Source organism: Amblyomma mixtum, chromosome 3, assembly GCF_055824585.1.
Source record: "Amblyomma mixtum isolate Tamu chromosome 3, ASM5582458v1, whole genome shotgun sequence".
In the NCBI taxonomy this organism is placed as follows: Eukaryota; Metazoa; Arthropoda; class Arachnida; order Ixodida; family Ixodidae; genus Amblyomma; species Amblyomma mixtum.
This window is the reverse complement of record NC_143014.1, coordinates 145,921,349-145,937,575: the sequence shown is the minus strand read 5'-3', so window position 1 is coordinate 145,937,575 and position 16,227 is coordinate 145,921,349. Positions and strand designations below refer to the sequence as shown.

Here is a 16,227-nt window from a genome sequence, read left to right as displayed (position 1 = left end):
TGGCAGACACCTGCATTCACTTAAGTTGTACCGAAAGAAATGGTTGATGGAGTAACGTTCTCCGAACATTTTCAGCAGCTCAATTTTTTCAACACAGAATGTTATATGCACACGTGCATAATGCACTGATTATTACGTCATATGAGAAAGTACTTCATAAATATAGGAAGTCAGTGCATAAAGAGTTTACCAAGGAACACAATGTAACATACGACACAAAAATCAATGACCGCAATGTCATGCTATGCTTCTTGCAAGCAGGGCAGTCAGGTAAAAAAAAAACACTTGAGAAAACTGACATCTCCAGTGAGATTTCAGCTATTTTCTTCCTGGGGACACAAAAACATTTTTTGGTCACTTCTGCGCTGTTTGCAGGGGTTATTTTTGGGGATATAGTTAACACCTGACAGATACGAAAAGTGCTGTCTAAAATTCAATTTTTTTTCAAGATTTTCGTGATATGAAAGCAGTGTCTCCCTTAAGTGTTGTAGTGAATTCAACTATCTGTCAGCAATTACACTGCAGTTTCTTTCATGCCTAACGCAACCTAAACATACTACCTTACGCATCACAGCCATCATTCACAGTTGATAAAACCGAAACAGTAAGAGAAAAAAATTCAACTGCAAATTATTTAACTGTCATAGGCAAATACCACATGGTGATGCATGTATTCTGTGCTTTAGGCATCGTTACAGAGAAGAAAATATGCAACTAAAATAGGTGTCTATACTGCTTTAAAAATGTGAGGAGTAGCGGCTGAAAAGTAAGGAAGTAGAGACTATAGAACATCACATCAGGTTCAGTACAGCCTAAAAATATTGCAACTTGCAACTGAAACAAAGGTGAATACCAAAACAGTACAAAGCACAAAAAATAAACACCTAGCTGATGGCTCCACACTACATCACCACACTACATCAAAGTTGCCACTCTTACCATCCACTTACCCATCTGTTCAGTCTGCAGTGGACTGAAGCAACTTGCATTTCTTTCTCAGTGGTGGCTGCTGCAGAAGACGTGCGCGTACATTAGCTGGGAGCAGTTGCAGTTGATGTCACTAGACTCGTTTGGGAGGTTTCTCGAGAGTTGGGAGACGTTAATGAGCCCCTGCACAGAGAAACCAGCACAGAGAAAAATTAGCACTTGGTTTGGTTTGGTTTATGGGGTTTAACGTCCCAAAGCGACTAAGGCTATAAGAGACGCCGTAGTGGAGGGCTCCGGAAATTTCGACCACCTGGGGTTCTTTAACGTGCACTGACATCGCACAGTACACAATTAGCACTTGTAAGTGCTCCATGGTATCAATGCTCCTTGGGTCTCCCTTCATGCACTTGCTTTGTACCATTAGTATACCGCATGAGCCGCCCAAATAAGTCAGTTCAGAGAGCTACACATAGCAGGAATGTGGCAAACAAGTTGCATGTCTTCAAAGATCAATATTTGCTTTCGCAGGCTTTTGCACAAGAAGTAACAAAACCCAGTACATCTAAATGTGAGGTTTTTAAGTGTATCTGTAGAGTTAGCCATAAAAACAGAGGGCTTCCCTGAAATCGGGTATGCTCAATTGTTTAGGCATTAACACAGATACCTCACAGAGACATATTTTAGTCTCAAAACCAATCACGTAACATAAAATTCACCTTTTACCATTTTTGCCAGTAGCTGCACCCAACAGTGACCTATACTAATGCACTAATACACAGCAGTGCTGAAGCCAATACAACGTGTGTGTTCCCCATAATGGGCTCGCATTTGAACTGACTATAAAAAATAAATCATGGCCAACAAACCTGGTACAAAAGTAACCGTTCAAGCACATCTTCCAAAAGAATACTGTTCCCAGGGCATGCTGTATTCCCATGCAAGGTACAAATAAAAGCAGTTTTCCTTCTTAATAGATATATCCTCCATAAGCACATTCAATTCTAGGACTTTCCAAGATCAGTGCAGTAATAAAAACAAATTTGGTTCTTGAAATCAAAATAAGCACTCCCTTTCATATTGCTCATAACCGCACAGCAGCCCTTCTACAAAAGTTGCCAGCTTGTTCGCCTGCTTAGAGAACACTGCTGGGCTTAACCTCAGAGGCACTCACGTATTTCACTGCGCTTCTCTTCCAATATCTCTGATCCCATTTTTACAGCAAGAACCATGGTTGCATTCCAGGTGCTGAATGAGCGACTGCCGCCTGGACGTCCACACGGCCGGGACATATGCGGTCGTGCATCCCTTTTCCATACATCGGAACGTGCGCGCCAGAGGAAAGCACATCGTTAAGGTGGTTCCCCAGAGGCGCGGCTGCGATCCAGGTCGGCTTGGGCTCGATGTAGTGCTTGTGTCGAGGGGGACGCCATTCTGCAGAAAAAAGGGGGAGAAATAAAAGAAGTCGCGATGAAATTCGCCGTCTACATGCAGTGAGGGATGCCCCTCAGTGCAAGCATACGGCAACGCGACTTCAGAGCGGGTGGCAGGGTGCATATTTTTACAGCAAGAGATTTTCATCTCAAGGCAACTGTTTTCTTCGAATTCATTGTACACAAAAGCTTCAGTTTCATTCATGTATGTCTGATCCACTCACAAGGTAGTTTGAACAGAGGTGTTGGCAGCAAGCCCCCCCCCCCAAGTTAAATTAACTAGGTCTTTGCTCTGGGGGATTTCTTGCATCAGTCTTGATCCCCTTCAGCTAATGAACCTGATTGCAAGGCAGTCACAAGCTCAGCTGTTTCTTTATGGTAGTTGCCACTGCAACAGGAAGGACTCGTCAGTGATGTTAAACATGGCTGCCACATTCCTACTACACTCCCAGGTAAGCTCCGCTCGTCAGTTTGCATTGGGCGAAACTCGTGGTAAACGATGCCTCGATCCCATTTATAAGCACACTCGCGCAACGATGAGCCTGTAGCACGGCATACTATCACTCGCGTTCAGCAAGACGAACCAGTACCGTTAGACCCCAGTTGCTAGACTGCTGTCCCGCTCCGCACTGGCGCTAGTTGTCCCTTGCGCTGCAGCGAGGATTGCACACCAGCGGACACCACAGATCTTATCTGTTCGTCACCGTTCGCAGTGCTATGAATCTGATTTTTGATTTAAAAGGGTCTCACCCCGTGGGGGGTGAGTGGGCCGATCCCGGAGGCAGTGCAATACCGGGCCAACCCGTGGCGGAGGTGAAGCAAGCTTCAAGCACCCCGCCGCATTCCAAAAATAAGTTTAATATCCTGGGTCCAAATAGGACCCGTATCAGATATTAAGCTGATAAGAACAGATACTACACTTTGATCTTAGCCAAAAGGCCGAGAAGCGATAACCTGCAATCAAATCGCACTTTGAAGTCCTTGCAATGGACCACCGACCACGCCCCCCTGGCCAGGTGAGCTCCCACGGGCGAGCGCCGCGAGTTCCGCCGCCTCTACGGGGCGATCGCGCCGGCGGCGCACTGTGGCCGCTTCGACACGTTGGTACTACTTGAGAGAAGTTCATTAATGCCTAACATATTCAATATTCGCTTACGATCCCTCAGAACCCAACGCAAACACGACTTCTCCAGCGGTCGCCCTGGCGGTGTCGCGAAGTCATCTACGGAAAACCCCGCCAAATAAATACTAAAACAGCATATTATTTCCTCGAACAAAATATCTGAGCTTGTAATAAATGTACCAACGTGTATAACTTAAATCTAATTAAAGGCACGTCAGCAACAACAACAAAAACTAGCGAAGCCGCATCCACTATGGCAGCGCCCGTGCGTGCCCGCCTCGTCCGTCTACGTACAGAGTCCGGAGCACAATGAATCGCTGAAAGCCGGCTTTCTAGCTCTCCGACAAGCCTCTTGGTCGTTCATCGACCCATCAGGTCAGAAAATTCAAGCGCCGTAGCGATCTTTCGCCGCAAGTATGAAAACTGACCCGCTCGGTAAGCACGGAGCACTGGCACGGAGCCATGTCATTCGCTCGGGTAGCGCTTATGTATTCATCTTTTACGTTCTACATTTTGTACTGCAATAAACGAATTTGCTACGAGTGCAGTATACCTGTTGCTGGCAGCGCGAACGGTTCTATGCAATTAGCATTGGCTCTCGCTCGATGTAAACAGCTGACACTACACAGGTTATGAAAGCTCTCCCGTCGTGCGAATCAAAGCACGTATATGCTGCTCAATGATGTCGCATTCTTGAACGGATCAGCCGTACTACAGCACAATATTATTCAAAGATCAGAGAACAAGCAGTTCAGGAAGCACGCCGCATCGCCAGATGAGAGCGCATCAGCTGACATGTCCGTTCCCATCTAGATCCAAAGATGGCGCCACAATACCACTAGGCGCTCTGTCCCAAGGGAAATTAAATACGTCCAAATAAAAAGGGGAGCGAAATGCGAAACGCCATAAAGCGCAACCGCGAACTATTTGCTCAAAGCTCATCAACTAAGCTTACAAAACGTGTTCACTGGGTGTCTACAAGGGCTGCGGGCGCGAGTGCAACGTAAAACGAGAGCGGGAGGGTGTCACGGTTACTACGCCCGTTACGCCACCACAAAGAATGGCGCCGTGACAATTCGCAGGCTTCCCCGAAAGCGTGCAGCCGCAGCTATTAAAGCGGTCAATTAACGCGCGTTTTGAAGCGTGACATTTCGCTAAACTACCGCAAAGGCGATGCTTACACGTTTTTGACCCAGTGGCAGCGGCGCCCATTCTACCTCGGCTAGCTACTTCCACAAAGCCGGTCGTGGACACTGCGCAGTGCACCGCCGGTTTGACGTAAGACAAAGCGGCAGTCTAGCGCGGTTTGAACGTTATGTTTGTTGGGGCTAAAACAGACTGCCAAATTTTTCCTGGCGTGACGGTCACTTAGGCCGCTACAAACTTGACAGTGCAGGGTACAAGAATTATTCGGCTTGCTAAGCTCATGAATTTGTAGTAGCCTTCGTGCCAAAATAAACCGTGTTACAGCAGTGCAATTTGAAACGGTTAAGTCTAGAGCAGTCATCTTCGAATCGCGCTAGCAGTACAAGCAACACCGTGCTTAACCGACAGTCGGCACAGTTGAAAGGGTTAACCTGAAGTAATCACCTCGAATGAGTACGTAACGGGCAGCAGCGCTCTTACCTGACAATCGGCACGGCTCTGACAGCTCCGAAGAATACCACGCTCGATGCAGTACTGCACTCGAGCACCGCCGAAGGTTCTTCAACGAGGACAAGCTGCCACGCCAGGACGAACATCGCACAAACGGCATCACTGCACACAGACACACCCCGTTGGCAGCAAGCTGCACAGCTCATTGTTCATTCGTCGATTAGCGCGTCGAACACGCGTCGCAAACTCGGCACGATATGACACCACATCGAGAAGGCGGCAAAAAAAAAAAAAAAATGAACCAGTGCGGCGCAGGTCGCACACGGTTAAGCAAACGTGCTCACCCCACCGCAGCGACGCCTGACCTAATGGCCAGCGGCGCTTGCGCAGTAAAATCGCGCACACGTCATTCGCCCAGTTTCGACGAGAACGAGAGGGAGCACTCCCGCCTTTACGCATTCACCACCTGACAGAGACGATGCTCGTTCTTTCATCCCCCAAACCCCAGGCCCCCGCAGTGTGGGGATGCTGGTCACGCTCATCTCCTGCTCTTTCCTGGAAACGGCGAGAGAAGCAGCTCCTTCGCCGCCTCCTGTCACATGTTGCTGTGGTACCTTCTTTCTCTTCTCCCTCTGGCGGGCAACTGACGCCGACGAAAAGCCGCCTCGAAGAGAGAAAAGAGCAAGAGAACATCTGGGAGGATACTACCGAAGGCCGAGGCGCCGGGGAAAAAAGAAAAAAAGAAAGTTGACGAGAACCACGTACGAAAGTCCTGGCAGCAGTTCGCCGTGCTCCTCTCTTCCGTCGCGGGCAGCGGCGGGCGCTTCTCATATTTTGGGCACCTGTCAAGCGCTGGACCATGCTCGATCGAGGTTCGTGGCCAGGAAGTTCAGCTAGGTTTTTGTACTAAAGGGCTTGGATACGCGAGGAATTAAATACGATAGTACATACAATGAACAGCCAATCGACATAAATGAATGCATGTTAATCGGTCCGCTCTTCTGAGGCGCCGAGGAGGTAATCGCGTATGACATTGATTTCCCGATCACAATGGGCAAGCGGGAGACCCGTTGGTGCGATCAGGGCGCGGGAGCCAGGCTACTTTGCCGGACGGCGATCGGTATGAAGGAGCCAGCGTACGAGAAACGGTGGCGAAAATTTTGTATGCAGACATGGCGAAGGTAAGAACAGGTTGAACAGACAACAGAGAAATCCCACCCGTTAAATAGAGTTCTAGTGAGAGTGTCTGCTCCCACCTTTCCAAATGCAGCACACCACGCGCATGATGCTTCATTCACAGTGACAGTGCTTCATTCACAGCGAGCGGCTTTTAAATTTTGCAGTGGTCGCTTGCGCGCAGCACTGAACTGTGCTGGTCACACGGGCGCGAGCGGCGTTACCCTTTCGGTTTTTCCTGTTGTATGATTGTGTGCACACGTAAATAGTGCACTCTCCCCTGATTCTCTCTATCTATCGCTCCTGTCTCTCTCTTTTTCAATCTTAATTTTTGGCAGCCCCAAGTTACTGTCGCTCTTATCTGTGAAGGGAATACCATACGTAGTTGACAGCTGGCACAGCGGTTCGTTCGAGCAACCAATGAAACTTATGTCGGCCGCGGTGGTCGAATTTCGATGGAGGCGAAATTGTAGAGTCCCATGTGCTGTAGGCGGTCGAAATTATAAGGAACCCTCCACTACGGCATTCCCCATAGCCTGAATCGTTAAACCCCAGAAAGTTACATAAATCGGTTTTGCGAAATTCGCCGTGCGGCGCGTACTGCGGATCACCTGATAATCAGTCATGAAAACTGTGTCGTCGCCGTGCACCACCTTTCAAACGCGCAATTTTCTCCCTCCGAACGACGACGGGCGGTCATTTGCATGCGGCCCATCCACGTAGAGGCGCACATCTGCGAAGGTGCGATAGCCTTCTTTTATTACTGCGTCCATTCAACTTCCGGCTGGCGCGGATATTTGGGAAACTGTTGGACGGGGCGTTCTGTTCGCAAAAATTGTTTCTTTTACGTTCCGCGTCGGAAAATGATGACCTCGACATGCTTTTCCCGCAGAAACTCCCTTGTTTGGTGGCAAGGGGAGAGGTATACCGTCGTCGGCTTTACAATTAAATTTACGTTGAAGGTTTTCTATGGTCATTCCAAGCAACAACTGAGCTGTCACATTTGGGAGAGCCAGAGCAAACGTGTGGCTACGAAGTGAGACGAAACGCTGGCCTCCTGGACCGACAACGTGCGCTTCACCGGATGGGGCAGTGCACAAAAATACGCGGTTTCAGAAGCCCCGTGTCAGATTCCCCGGGCCAAATTCTTCGATGCGTACTGCCCGCTGTTGCGACCCGGGTAGCATGGCCGGTGACCGGTGATTGGACGAGGAGTATGGGAGACTGGGTTTAGAGGAAGGTAACGAAAACTTTATACACTTATTTACATTATTTACAAAGCAGGACTGAGAATGGCTCTCAGTGGAAGGGGAACGTCTTCGTCAACCGTAGTCGACTGGAGCTAGCAGGCTTCTCTTGGCCACACTCACGGCCGAGTTAAATATCGTCCGGTTTCCCCAGATCCCTGGCTGGGGAATAATGGTCGACGAGCGCTGTCCAATCCGATGGACCGAAGGGGACGTTCTTGTTACCGCCCACGGCTGGGCAGGTGCGAGCTTTTCCACTCTCTCTCGCAGCTGGTTCGATGAGAGGGGGAGTTGCCGCCTCATCCAGCCCTGCGGGAAAGGAATCTCCCGAAGTCCTCCAGCAGGTGAATAAACTTGCTTCCCCGCCGATTTCCCAGAACGCGAGTCGGGGCCACAGAATTCTTCAATTATCCGCCAGCGTGACCGGCGCCGGCCCGTAGCCTCCTCTGTGGTCGCCCGGACAATACCTCCGCTCAAGGAATTTCGCTGGGGTTATTGCTGACAATGGCCCCTGGCATTCTTGCTACACTAATCCGCTGAGGCTCGGAGGGGCATTCCAAGCATCCCACTTCCCATGGTCGTCGCGGGGTTGTCGGCCTCGATGAATGTTCACGGTAGCTGCTTGATCGGGCCCACGTGGTCAGAAGTACGGTCACGACACCGCGGCGTCTGCCTCATTTTCACACTCCTCGAGTTCGATTGCCCCGTTATGGCCGGCACTTTTATAGGCGGCGGGAGGGGGGGGGGGGGGGGGGGAAGTGACTTTCTGCGTCCAAAAATTGGGGTACCAAATGATTTCCCCGCAAAAAAAAAAAAAAAAGATCCCACATCTATTATCGCATTCACTGGACACCCTACTCTGCAGGGTTTTTTATCTCTCTCTCTGCACCTGTAATGATCTTCAAGTAGAAGTGGCTCCGCTGCTGGTCTGTCTGGTTCAGTCCTGGCCGACAAAGTACGTAAACCAGCATGCCGAATGACCATGGGCATGTCTAATCCTCTTATCGCGACGTGCAAGGGTGAAGGTCGGAGGAGCGGCGATCAGGGGCTGCGCGCGCCCTTTCTCCCTGTGCCAGCCAAGCGGAAGCCTCACAGAGCGGAAGTGAACGGCCAGTGACGCCTGCTGGTCTGCGGCAGTCGTGTGAATCGGCCCGCTCGGGCGACGTGTTCGTGTGCGGGAGGGCGCTCGTCTAGTGCCCCTCTCTTCTAGGGTGCCTCGATGCGCGCGCGCGCATCGAGGCTATTCTCTTCTGTCTTGGTCACCCCACACACTAACCCTTACTATTGAGTGTCCACCCCACGCAAAGACAACAAAAAATAATAATAACATTACACCACAAAATACCCCCCACCGGTGAGTGCAGTTTCGGACGCAGAACTACGCTGCTCTGATGAGTAAAAAAAAAAAGATGAGCAGTACAATGTCACCGAAAAAACAATAAATTAACAGTATACTGTGATAGTAGATAATTAAGCCATACACATTCAAAATGCTTTAGGTGCACAGAAATGTTAGAAAAAAGAATAAAATGATCAGCACATCGTGGTACAAATGAGATTAGGCTTCTTTCACATATATACATGTGAGCTAGTGGAGCCCTGGAATGAGGACCCCACGCACAAGCCTTCAGAAACATTCCCTGATCTTAATCACATCATTAAAGTTTACTAACTTACCTACGAAAAAAAAAAGAATCCAGCAGAGTACTTCCCCCTCTCTCTCATGCGCGCGTGCGTGTGCGATTTGTAGCAGGAACCAGATACAGAGAAATAAGATAAAAATACGAACATAGCGGTTGTTCCAACTAACTTGTGCCACAGATTAAAAATTAAAGCGAGCAACACGAAAACTTGAATGGTGCAGAGATGTACACGTAGGCAGTCGTCTTAGCTAGGTCTGCATGTGTTTAATGCACCCAACTTTACTCCTTGTTTAACAAAGGATACTGAGTGAATTTTTTTATTGTTAACATTAGCACAAATTCTTCTGTGCGAAAGTTGCAGAGAATGTCGAGAAACGCCCCCTTCAGTTGCTTTCAAGATCACTTTGTCTTTTCTTTTTTGGAACTGAAACGTGATTAAAGGGCGCTGGCGAACCTGAGTTAGAAGAATGCGACAGGGAGAGGTGATTATAAATCCCTTCTCAACAGCTTCTTGGGCTCACTTTAGCGAGTGTTGGCTTCGTCTAGCGACCGCAGATGCGCTTGGCGAGTGATGTCGACACGCCTGTAGCGCAGTACGTCACAATTTAACTCTCGAACTCGATTTCTCTGTACAGCGAAAACCGCTTTATCGTGGCAGCCAAAGCTGCTTGGTGGGCAGAAATGATGTGCAGCGCTGGATACATGTGTTTGCAGAAATATGTAGCACGCCTTTCCTTCACGCGTTGCTGCAGGGCGATAAAGGGATTAGGTGCAGACCGACCAAGTCATTGCTTCGCATATGAAATGCACCCTCCCGGCGTTAACTGCAATCGTGATAGGAAGGGTAAAACGCAGCTTTTCCCGTCTCCAACACTGCAATCAACTCCTGCCCCTATAGGACTCCGATAGTAGTCCGGCAACGGTAACACGGTATACTAAAGGAGTCCATTGTCACGTAGCCAGTCGAGTCATTTGTCGACAAAACGCCTTTTGTGGAAGAACTACGGTGCCTCGGAGGCTATAGGAAGAACACGTTCGCAGCGACTTCGTCCGAAATTTTGCAGGGCAAGGTCGGCTGAAATGGCGGACTACGAGGCTTGGCGCATGCGCAGGACGCCAACGTTCCATGACCGCAACGTTCCCACCGCTGCTTTTGCGCCGCGAGACTTGTGCTGGCATGCGTCTATGTGCGAGTCACGGGACAATCGCCAAGGGTGACGTCATCATTCGTGTATTTATCTGACTGCGATAGCTCTCTCGGTCTTGGCTTGCGGACGGACCACGCTGCTCGTCGGTGCTTCCCTGATAGCGACTGCCAGCCGCTTCGACGCACGACTTTTACGACGGGTGTTTTGCGCTCGGTGCAACGTTGCACCGTGCTACAACCGCCGAATGCATGTGGCACAGCTCCGTCGCCGGCATAAGCACAGGCACGCTCACACGCAGTGAGAGTTCTCTCCTCTCTCACGCAACCCTCGGGAAGCATCAACCCCAAGCTCTACACGTTGAACGCGCGAACACGAACGAACGAGTTCACAAAAGTCATTTCGTCGGAGCGAGTTCGAACACGGGGCGGAAAACGCCTATCGACGCAGTGCCCCCTTACAAAACCTTGCGTCATTTCTGCCCTTCGATCCTTCCCTAGCTGCAGCCTTCGAAAGTGTGTGCACGCTTGTCTGCTATGCGTTTTCAACCCGAGGCGATCGAAGCCGAGAATTGCTTCCACGTGAACGGGTGCGGAGCGACGGGCCGACACAGCCTCAACGGGGAGGACTCGGAAGCGAAGAGATCGTGGCAGCGTACAGAAGGACCTTTTCATTTTACCGCACAGGAACATGAAAGGAAAAAACAAAAACGAGGGGATTGCCAGACGCCTCTTAAATAAGCTGCTTTTTAAATAAAGCAGTTTTACAGGAAAACGCACATCGCCGTACAGTTGCCGAATCTCATGAAGCAAGTGCATGGTGGCGGTAGTGGCGTGATGTAACCCGATGCCAAGCAGCCAGCAATTCTACCTGTGCATGGCACTACGTAGCCGCCGCACCCCTACTGATCTGCGCGCTAACTTTGTGAAAGCAGTCAACGCCCACAGCGACCCCCTCCCCCATCAGCTGCTGATGCTGCATTCGGATGCGCCGACCGCTTGCATGAGGTCATTCCCAACTTTACATTCGTAGATCGATCCCTGACAGTCCGCATACCACTCCCGGCGCAGTTGTGTAGCGGTTAAGTGGATTGAATGATTGAAACCACATTTATTTCACATTAGAATGCGCCAAAGGCGCTACGGTGGAAGGGGAGGGGGGGGGGGGGGGGGGGGGGGAAGGAGGGGGAGGGGGGGGGGGGGGGAGCGCCACTGCCCTGCGATGGCAGATGTTGCCATCGGTTGTGTCTGTGCGATCCAGGTTGCTCTTCAGAGCAACCTCGAGCGACCAATCTCGAGAGCAATCTACCACCACCTGCCAATTTGCACGAGAACGCCATCTGTCAGGGTACCAGGCTTACGCCTTAAAAGATTCACATGGTCATGGGCGCACGTGCGTAAGGCTACTTCTGCGTTCCATCAGCGTACGTACAGAGGGCAAAACTCATGTCTAGAACATGTTCTCAACGTGTTTCTGGCTGAACACGCGAGAACTAGCCATATGATTTGGTTAAAAATGGTCTGGATGTAAACATGTGCAGTTAAACGCATAGTATTTCATCGTCATTTTTTGCCTTCTTGGTGGCAGTGGCTTTGGGAGCTGCGGAACTCACAGTTTGGTTGTTCTAGACATGCGTTTTGCCCTCTGTACGTTCAAGGCCTTCCGCTTGCAAAGCCCGTTCACCGCGTCCCCGCGTAAGCGCAATGTTCGCACCCCCAATCAGGTGACTCGCACGGCGGGGATCTCTCTCCCGGAACTGTGGCAGTGGAGCAATAGAACGTTTAAAAAAAAAAAAAAAAACGCCTCTGTTGCCTCCTGTAGTCAGCCCTGAAGAAGGTACCGGTGCGGCAAAAGGTCAGTCTTCTTCTCCTCATGAGAATTAGGTCGGACTATCCCGTTAATTAATATATGCAACAAGGCCATTGGATTGCTAATGGTTTTGCATCTTTGAATGAAAGTTAGCCATTCGTGGTTAAAACACACACAAACACACAGGGGGGGGGGGGGGGGGGGTCGTTACCATAGTTAATGCATGCACGATTAGACCGGATTTCGTACGTTCAAACCGTAATTACTGCAGGACTGCCGTTTTACTTCCGTAAAATGGCCAAATACGCATCAAGGACCAACGTGGAAGAAAACCTTCGTTGCTTTTGTGTTGACAGTACAAACTCATTTCGGACTAGAATTGAAATGTGATTAAAGTATATTAAACTAGCAGTGTGGTGCGCCTTGTTTCGCGCACCGTCTTGCAAGTTGCGCGCAGTGCATAAGAAGCTATGAGCGAGAGGCAACATGCAGTTTCTATATATTGTCTATACAAGTATGAGATGTACTACAACAGAGATATGAGTGTGAGATGCATGGGAGAGTTGCGCGTATGAACGTAGCAACCGCAGTTTCTACAAGCGCGCTCTCCTCACTCACAGTCGGAACCAGCCGCACAGAGGCCGAACCGTCGCCTCGCACACGGCGAGTCTGTGTGCACATTTCAGCGTCGTGTTTACAAAACTAAAAAAGAACGCTAATACATGTGCTGTGCGAAAAACGAGAACAATTTGTACCTTGATGACACGGCCGGCGAAAAAACTTAGTAATACGCAACAACCGTGAGCCCTGACAGCCATCCGTGCGTATGCAGACTTGCCACTTTCGCTGGAAGCAGCATTACACTATAAATTTCTAAAAATGCGAAACAACGCTTTGTAGAAATCGCGCAAGCTGTTCCTTAAATTCTATGCCACGCTTTAGCGTAATTCGTGAATAATCTGCATCGCTTAATTGTTTCGTTAGGGCAACGTCGAGCAGAGAAAGCAGGCGATAGAAATCCTACCATCACTCCGCGAGCAGTTCACGTAGTTGTAATTGATGTGTACTGTACGTACCTGATCAAACGCTGAACGACGAAGCGGCGATGGAATGTTGACTCTTATATGACGTAGTTTAAGCGCGAACAGTCTTGAATGGACGACAGGAAAAAAAAAAAAAAACGGACGCTGAGCTTGGACCACTTCAAAGCATGGAGTTTTTTTTCCTCCATGGCGCAAAGCGCAGGCGCAAGCAAGAACAAACAAATAAGAAACAGTGACCCCAATGTTGCCACCGCCAATTCGAAAAAGCGTCAGGACGGTGATAAGGGTGATGTTCTTGTTTGCTATTTTTTGAAACGGGCTATCAAATGATCAAATGCATGATCAAATGTAATAAACTGAATCTTAGCTAACGCACAATATTTTAAAATTTTTATTACGCCTAAAAGCTGCAATATGAGTGCAAAATTCTTAGAATACAAAACATTGCTCTCATTATGCAACTTTAAAGCAGTTCACATGAAACATCTTTTTGCTTTAGTTGTAATAAGACTAATAACACTAATTATACAAATACAATTAAGTTAAATGTGCTGAGAACCACAGCGGCAGCTCCTTCTTTTTTCTTCCTCATTTATTCTTTCAAAAGGTTGCATGCGAGAACGAAACCTTCACGCCTCACAGCTTCTGACGCCAGCAATCATTTTCTATTTCTTGACTTACAGTTGTGGAAACAAAAGATGGGCTTGTGTTCATATATCTTGCCTCTATTGCCTAAACATGGTTAATAAATGTTCTGCTGGGACCTGGGTCATTCCATCCTTTTAGGTCGTTTCTGAGGAGAAACGTTGTTTGATGGGAACAGCCATGCCGTACGACAATAGGTGCCGTTTAATAGAGTCCGACTTTAGTAAGAAAAGACACCGTTGTCTTGTCGAGCACAGAAGCCTCCAGGTGCTTCCAGAGAACACCTGTGCGAGTGAAAGTCGGATTCACGTGTACTGATATGTGCTTGCGATCGAAGTCGGATGATTGTTTGCAGACATCGTATACGCTCAGATCGGCAATCTCGTATCCAGAAAGTTTTATCCCCGACAGTACGACCTCTTTGGGCACTGATCGAAAGAAACGTACAACGGCTTCTTCCACGGCCGCCTTGATCACGCGCGCGCGGCCCTCAGGCCGTCCCATTCAGTGTGCACCCCATTGCAAAAGTGTAATCGGAGAAGTTCCCTCGCGCGCCGCGGAGAGGCGCTGTTCTCCCACTCCTGCTAGAGCCACTGTATATGCTCCCGCAGGGAGAATATCTTTGGTAGCATATACATATTAGCTCTATGGCATATATACAGAAACTCTTAACTCCTGCCGACGGCGTCGCGGCATGGCACACGCTTGGAGAAGCGCATACATCGGAGGGTGCACATGTCCAATCTGGCGTCAGCTTCGCTCTGAAATGTGTTGACTGCCAGAGGAAGCCGCAAGGAAATCAAAGTACGCCGCTCTATATCCCCAAATCAGGTTTACACAGTGCACGTTGTTTTTTTTGTAGCATAATACGATCTAGACGTAGCTAAGGCTGCGTTGATGCATGACTTGATGTGCCGCATTGTACCTGTCTTGAAATATCTATTCTGGCGAGTGAGCTGCCGCTGTGCCTAAACGCTACCCCTACAACGCTCGTCTTCCTTTTTTTTTATCTCTCCTTTCCCTTGAAAAAAATAAAAAAATTGCTGTTCACGAGCTTTCCTTTCAACGTGGCCCTTGACTGTCTTCTGGGTCTGTCTTTTGAGGTAGTACATGTTATCTAACCTCGTGCTTGACAAATTATATACTCAGGGCTCTTCCACACATGGCTTCTTTTTTACATTGTGTAGCTTCAAGCGAACTTGAGTAGTGTTGGGAGTAGGCTTCCCAGTCCTCAAGTGTTGCTGCTGAAGGGGCTCTGCTACTGTCACCCATGTGTTATGTATTATCGCGTTGATCGAATCCCTTCGATTCAGACAAAACATTATTTTGATAATCAGGGTCTTTGACCTCTTCCCTCGAGGAAAGATTGTACTCCGAATGAAAAGACCGCCAGCAGTGTAGTCTGCTCTTTGAACACCGTGGGCAATGACTACCGTTCTGAATCCGCAAAGATCCGCACTCTAAGAAAAAAGGGTGTAAGAAGGGTGCATCTTCACGACTTATGCTATCTGAAGGCGCATGGACTAACGATGCACTTTGCGGAGTGCATCGTTACACCCGTGTGGAGGTGGTGGAGGCCGTTAGTCTCTTTCAGAAAACTTACCCCCTTTTTTACTCTTCAAACCAGCTGTGTTCCCTCTGCGCGAAGACGCTGTACAGCAAAGTATGCAGCCCTCACCGCCTCCCCTCCCTCTCGAAGATGGCCCTCTCCCGAAAGCGGGGTGGCGGGGTTATTTTGAGGACAATAGTTAAAAGCTATGCTGGCTCACGCTCCCCCACTGCATTGATCCTTTCACCCGCGCTGGCGACACTGACCGCGCCTCCTCGCTTTGTCAAGGGACCAGAAGCTATTTCTTCGAAGAACACGTACAGCGATCTTCTGCCCATCTCCGCCTGACATGGTCGGCAATAATGGCGGACGAAGCGGCTTGGCGGATGCACAGAACGTTACTGAAAAAAGGTGCATTGGCCGCGATCGGCCACGACAACCATCACGCATGCAAACATGCTCTTGGTTGCTAACGACCAAAATAATCACTAATATTCGGTGCATGTGCTTTCATACTCATGATTGGATATCATTTTAAAAAAGAAGTAAGTCAGCAAAGACAGACGGCATGATCGGTGCTGTGTTACTCCTCTGACCAATCGCAGCTCTGAACGAAATCAACAGTTTAGCGCTTCAACACACCAGAGGCATGAAAATTATTGCGCTTATAATTTCGGCTTGTGGTCGAGCTTTTATTAAAGAGGTAATAAAAGCTTTAAAAGGAACAGTTTTGCTTCACAGCCAGCGTAAGCTCTATTAGTCCGCGCTGTTCTTCATTTTGTAATAGCGTACGATAAGTACCAGGGCGGTTAATTCCCTCCGTACAATTTCGAATAACGTGCACTGCTTTTCGAATAACCCCTCGTTGTGGCACATGTTCCTGAGCAAATAACA

General features: G+C 49.0%; 1 protein-coding gene, 1 long non-coding RNA gene and 1 other non-coding gene across 12 annotated transcripts in view; 1 reads left to right on the top strand and 2 right to left on the bottom strand.

Annotated features, from left to right (window-relative positions):
* The window catches only part of LOC149352281 (uncharacterized), a 33,565-nt gene extending 20,232 nt beyond the window's left edge, over positions 1–13,333 (bottom strand). Inside the window, exons 1-4 of one of the 6 annotated variants that reach the window (XR_016290733.1) lie at positions 13,173–13,333; positions 5,107–5,238; positions 2,099–2,358; positions 951–1,110 (exon numbers count right to left, since the gene is read on the bottom strand). This is a non-coding gene — a long non-coding RNA (uncharacterized LOC149352281). Of the gene's footprint in view, positions 1–950; positions 1,111–2,098; positions 2,359–5,106; positions 5,701–13,172 lie in introns of those variants that run through there. The other 5 variants (XR_016290732.1, XR_016290736.1, XR_016290735.1 and 2 more) reach the window with 5 other exon arrangements.
* Positions 3,117–3,308, bottom strand: LOC149352282 (U2 spliceosomal RNA). Its single transcript, XR_016291947.1, has one exon. It is a non-coding gene; the product is annotated as a U2 spliceosomal RNA (small nuclear RNA).
* Positions 3,728–16,227, top strand: part of LOC149352279 (N-acetylated-alpha-linked acidic dipeptidase 2-like) — a 94,017-nt gene continuing 81,517 nt past the window's right edge. For 3 of the 5 annotated variants that reach the window (XM_089581441.1, XM_089581437.1, XM_089581438.1), the window contains exon 1: positions 3,728–3,915. In XM_089581441.1, the coding sequence (XP_089437567.1) occupies positions 3,897–3,915 (19 nt within the window). In that variant the 5' untranslated portion in view covers positions 3,728–3,896. The remainder of the gene's footprint in view (positions 3,916–16,227) is intronic. The other 2 variants (XM_089581440.1, XM_089581439.1) reach the window with 1 other exon arrangement.